This window comes from Gigantopelta aegis, chromosome 4, assembly GCF_016097555.1.
Source record: "Gigantopelta aegis isolate Gae_Host chromosome 4, Gae_host_genome, whole genome shotgun sequence".
NCBI lineage: Eukaryota > Metazoa > Mollusca > Gastropoda > Neomphalida > Peltospiridae > Gigantopelta > Gigantopelta aegis.
The window spans coordinates 94,008,145-94,014,144 of NC_054702.1; the positions used below are offsets into that span (position 1 = coordinate 94,008,145).

At 33.4% G+C, this 6,000-nt stretch overlaps 1 protein-coding gene across 6 annotated transcripts in view; it reads left to right on the forward strand.

Annotated features, from left to right (window-relative positions):
* LOC121371458 (cysteine-rich, acidic integral membrane protein-like) overlaps window positions 1–5,757 on the forward strand; it is a 57,960-nt gene extending 52,203 nt beyond the window's left edge. For 5 of the 6 annotated variants that reach the window (XM_041497354.1, XM_041497356.1, XM_041497355.1 and 2 more), the window contains 5 exons: window positions 1,196–1,279; window positions 3,368–3,534; window positions 4,278–4,398; window positions 5,037–5,186; window positions 5,647–5,757. In XM_041497354.1, coding sequence (XP_041353288.1) covers window positions 1,196–1,279; window positions 3,368–3,534; window positions 4,278–4,398; window positions 5,037–5,186; window positions 5,647–5,666 — 542 coding nt within the window. In that variant the 3' untranslated portion in view covers window positions 5,667–5,757. The remainder of the gene's footprint in view (window positions 1–1,195; window positions 1,280–3,367; window positions 3,535–4,277; window positions 4,399–5,036; window positions 5,187–5,646) is intronic. The other variant, XM_041497357.1, reaches the window with a different exon arrangement.
* The last annotated feature ends 243 nt before the right edge of the window (window positions 5,758–6,000 follow it).

Genomic DNA, 6,000 nt, shown 5'->3' on the forward strand with positions numbered 1-6,000 from the left:
CGTTTAAATTCCACCCAGAATTAACTTTGAAGTTTGTAAAACATTTTGATTTCTATACAAAGTGTTAAAATATACTTACCTTGATTTTTGTATTCTATAACATGTTAAAATATAGTTACATTGATAGTTGTATTGTATTCTATAAAATGTTAAAATATACTTACATTGATAGTTGTATTGTATTCTATAACATGTTAAAATATACTTACATTGATAGTTGTATTGTATTCTATAACATGTTAAAATATACTTACATTGATAGTTGTATTGTATTCTGCTGCGTTTCCCACAACTCTTTACACTGTGTTTTACATAATTAAGACAAATTATATTTTTAATGGAAATAATCATATATTGATGTACTTACCTTTGTTTGATACCCAGTTGCCGATCTCTATTTTTGTGCTGGGGTGTTGTTAAACACACATACATTAATTCTCTTCGACATTAATGTGAATATATTAAACTATTTTAAGTTATAAATTCTTTCTTATACCCGTCATTAGATGACACAGTATTTACAAACCTTATTATAAAATACAGACTATTATAGTTTAATGTAAGGTAAAACCTCATTTGAGTGTGGGTTTTCAACGGTTGTAATTTTATAAATTATAAATTTGTTGTAACTACTAGGTACAAACTGTACTCGCGTAGGCCACTTAAACATATAATAAAAATGCACGCACCAAAGCCTTCTATCTAGATTTACTTGCATACACATCCTGTCAGCAATTAGTGTTACTCGTTTCGATTGGTCAGAGTAGTACGTTATGGAATTAAATAAACGTGTGATATAAATCAGTTGTAGAATACTAGTAGGTATTGATGTCTCTATTCTCTGGTTTTAAAAACAAAACTAGTAATTATTCACATGAGCGTAATTTTATGTTAAATTATAATCTTGAAAATTACTTACAGGTAAAATAATACCTGCTTTCGTCGATCGTAAGGTTGTACTGTAAAATGCGCGTTAATAAGTACGACTTCTTCAAAAGAAAAACGAGGGCTGTTCAACAATTACGTAAAAGGAAAATCTGGCCGCTTTTTTTTACCCGATCCACGATGTTTCATAATCCCCATACACTTTTCATTCACCTGACGTAATTGACCAACATTATTGTGTTTAATGTTTGCATTGCTTATTAAACATAAAAGTACATAAATTAGCCATTTTAATAATTTAATACTGCAGGCCAATGTCCAGAGTCTACCCAGGGCGACTGCGACAGTTCAGAAGAAGCAGACACGTGTGAAAGTAATAGTGACTGTGATGCAGGTAACATTGTTCTTGATGATTATGTATAATAGTAATGTCTAACCATATTCATCATCATCAGTTTTATGTACAACTTGATAACTTTGCAAATTAGATGTAAATTAATCGAGATCACGACACTGTTTATTGACATTTAATCAAACGTACTATGGTGACATACCATAATTCATGTATGCATTCATAGTCATCAAGCAACAACATTTTAACAGCAAATTTACACTGAACGCTAACAACGTTAAGCACTAATTTAGTTTTATGTAAGAATATCCAAAATGATGCCATTTATATTTAACGTCATTTTCATTAAAAAAAAGAAAGAAAAACCAACCCATCGCTTCACATATTCTTATGCCATTTGAATATTGAATAATGGCTGACTGGAATTAAAGTTGCGTATAAAGTTTACAAACACACGTTGTATTAAGCTTAAGATTATATGATGAAGAGATTATTACCCTGGCGTTTCGGTATCGTCAGTATCATATATTATGATTACAAATTAATGTATTATGCTTACATAATGCACTATATATTCCTAATATATGATATCGACGATACCTGTGTGTGTGTGTGTGTGTGTGTGTGTGTGTGCGTGTGTGTGTGCGCGCGTTTGTATTTGTGTGTGTGTGTGTGTGTGTGTGTGTCTATTGAATAAATAAAGTCTGGTGTACGTGTCTATCTGTATGTGATAGAATGAAGAATAAGTGTGCGTGTGTGCGTTTTATATTGATAACAAAGCGAGAGAGAGAGAGAGAGAGAGAGAGAGAGAGAGAGAGAGAGAGAGAGAGAGAGAGAGAGAGAGAGAGAGAGAGAGACGACATAGGCAGGAAGAGAGGCTTAGAGATAGATCATGAATTTGCATATTAGTTATTTATTAGACAGTGTATCTACAGTAATGTGAGCAAAATGTCAGATACAGACTTTATTCAGTAAAAAGGCCTGTGGCGCATAATACATACGAAAATAAAAGCAACCCCGTTTGTCTCATACACGGTGTATTTCACACGGTGTCATCATTTATACTTTAAATATACGTAATTCATAAGTGGATGACATCATTTTGACAAGAATAGTCAACTGTTATGCATCTGCATTTTTATGAATAAACGAGTCATGAAACGTGTTCGTCAATGTAGTGCTTGCATATTAGAATGTCATGCAGTCGATGTTCAATAAAGAACGCCTCATTATTATTGTAACAAAATGTCTTAACTCATATTATATTGTTAAATGTATGAATTTTCACTGCTAATTAAAAATTATTGCATCTGACTTGGACAATGCCCTTTTAAATTTTAGAGAAAAAATAACTTGCAAGTTCCGTTCAATGTTTAGTAGATAGATGACACTTGTAGTCCTGCTTTTTTATAATAATAATAATAACAAAACAACAACAGAGCTTCTTACACAAGATATATATTCTTGTTGCATAATGTCATTCAGTCGTAGAGACGTAAATATATCAGTCTTAGCCATTTCTTGACTTATGCAAAAACAAAATATGTTTCTGGAAGTTGAATACCTTTACACCAATATTTTACAACTTTAGTCATTTCATTTCATTCATTTGAACTTATTTTCGTACTTATACCCAATTAAGGTTCATGCACGCTGTCCTGGGAACACACCTTAGCTATCTGGGTTGTTTGTCCAGGACAGTATAGGTTGTTAGTGGTTAGTGACAAAGAAGAGGGTGTAGTGATCTTACACCTACCCATTGAATCGTTAAAACGCGCTCTGGGTGGGAGCCGGTAGCGGGCTGCGAACCCAGTACCTACCAGCCTTATGTCCGATGGCTTAACCACGACACCGGCGAGGCCGGTAACTTTAGTCAAAAGTTGCCGAACACAAGATATTTTTTTGCTGATTTCTCAAGTTTAATTTGCACAGATTATATAACTCTGCCTCAGTTTGTGCAACACTTTTCTGACCCACAGCTTAAATTTGGGATTACAATAACAGGAACATTTTAATGCTATTATTGACATAATGTGGTCAAATGTTTGACACGTGAACGTAATTTGAACACTTGTCACCATCTTATTTTTACCATGAATCAGATGTATTTTTATGAATACTATATTTCAGGTCAGATTTGCTGTTTTGTTGGTTGTGACAAAGAATGTGTGGATCCCGTCGGCACAAAAGGAAATCCCGTGGGCACAAAAGGAAATCCCTCGGTGACAAAAGTAAGACAACTGGTAGCAGCAAAACCACTTGAAGGGACAGAAGAGACAAATATGGCAACAATTAAGGTGAATATCAAAATCGACAGTTAGGCACTTCCACGGTGACTGGCGTTATTACATTTAGAGTGGATTATATTTATTTTCCAGTATCAGCATTTTGTGTCTAAACATGTCTTGATGTTATGTTCGTATCGAATAACAACAAGATATAGTTTATCAGACTACTACACGTGACCTTTTAACTGACGGTACATGAATGAATGAATATTTAACTACAACCCATCTGACAAATATACACATCGGTTATAGGGTGTCAAAGGTAAGTTCTGTGCACAATATAAACTGTAATTATGGAGTACTTGAAGACTCTCCGGGGACAGATCTTCTTAGCAATTTCATTCACTCGTAGTCTGATATTTTGTAGACAGTTTTTTTTATTCTTCTCAAAATGAGATCAGTATGGCAGCCAGTGCTCTGCGAATATTTTATAAATACATTATCAGTTTGGTGAGTGCAACTTGAAATCCAAAATGTGCTTGACAAATTCTTCTTGCGAGCAAAATGCGCCCAGTGCTTGCCTATTCACTGATTCTTGAGTATCTGAATTCCTAGCCTTGACACGTGATATGTCTCTCATTCAGTCATATACAATACTTACAATATCACTTTTGTTTCTCTAGACCTTATTTAGAAATAACGAATTTAAAATTTAACTGCCAACATAAGACTGTTTAATTAAGTTTTTAAATTAATTATTATTAACGTGCAAAGACAATATTGTGTTCTATGGCTTAATATGATTGTATCAGTTTTATATCCAGGGCATACTATGTCGTAAAATGTCCGATTGTGGAAGAGGGCAATGCTGTACCAACACAGATCCGGATGCCAAAATAGGAATATGTCAGAAGAGAAAATCTGTTGGTTCTGGTACATACATTTTGTTGTTTTGTCTAATAAAAACCATTCTTTCTCTCTCTCTCTCTCTCTCTCTCTCTCTCTCTCTCTCTCTCTCTCTCTCTCTCTCTCTCTCGTTGTTTTGTCTAATAAAAACCATTCTTTCTCTCTCTCTCTCTCTCTCGTTGTTTTGTCTAATAAAAACCATTCCAACAACAATTCTCTCTCTCTCTCTCTCTCTCTCTCTCTCTCTCTCTCTCTCTCTCTATATCTAATATATATATATATATATATATATATATATATATGTACATACATACATAGATACATAATATATATATACTATATATGAAGTTGTCTGCACGTCAAAATGAACATATGAACCGCAGAGCAAAGAAAACAATGCCATGGCCGACTAGACGCAGGCGAATCATATATATACATGATATATATATATATATATATATATATATATATATACATACATACATACATATAGAGGAGGCTCTAGAATCAATCACTATTCGGCTCTGCATTGTGCATAGATATGGTGTTGATCGTTATCACAATCCATACAGTAAAATGTATTCATGCGTTGCTAAACAGATTGTTCCAGCCCCAGTATGTATGTACATAACACAAACTAAGTTAAAGCATGATTTACTCGACAGATTGTCACAGCCCATATCCAGCCGGGGTTTATTCTGTGAGGTGTCCTGAACCTGCTGGTATAGTCCATCCTGATGTCTGTCCGTGTGAGTGTGGAGACTTCTGTTCCATGGGTCCTAATCCAAAGTCTAACGAACATGATGGATACATTGGTAAGATGTTGGGTTTTTATGGGTTTTTAAACAATGATCTCTTGATATATTTACAAGTCAACGGGAAGCTGCCCATACACATTTCATATAGAATAGTTTCACCTAAAAGGATACTGTATATGTTACAACCAATATGTCAAACCATCTATGCCGATTGATTGAAATAAGTGATATCAAGTGAAATATAAATTTAATTTAAACTGACAATTGGATGCTGTGTTCAAATGTCTTATCCAAATTTATATAATAGCCAAATTAAACTGTTGTATCAACAACACCCAAACAAACAAAAACATACCAAACAATTTACAGGTAACAGTTATCTCTAAATGTTTTGTCTAAAATGCCTAATTTACATAAAGTATATTATTTAGAATGCAGTTGTGTACATAATTTATTATACACGAATTGTTATAACATACATTAACATTATGTGATTTATACGTTTTGTTTTCCACAGGAATGTGTTCGTTTGGCTGATCACGGATCGCACGGGCACATGCAGACATTCCTATACTGTTGGGTTTTAAAATATTGTATCCAACATTGTAAAATAAAAACGGAATTTCAATTATTTACTTCTTTTTTTTCTAAATTGATTGCGCGTCATAATAAATATATCCATGCCCGAGGTGAAATAATAAAACGTGCCTCTGTACACTATAAATCTATTTTCACTCCCGTGTGTTCTAAAAATACATCATGATAGACCAGGACTATTGTGACGTAAAATATTTATTTTGTTGATGACTTAAATATTCATTTTGTTTATGACTTAAGTATGTGGACGAAAACTGAAGTATAATAAATTTGT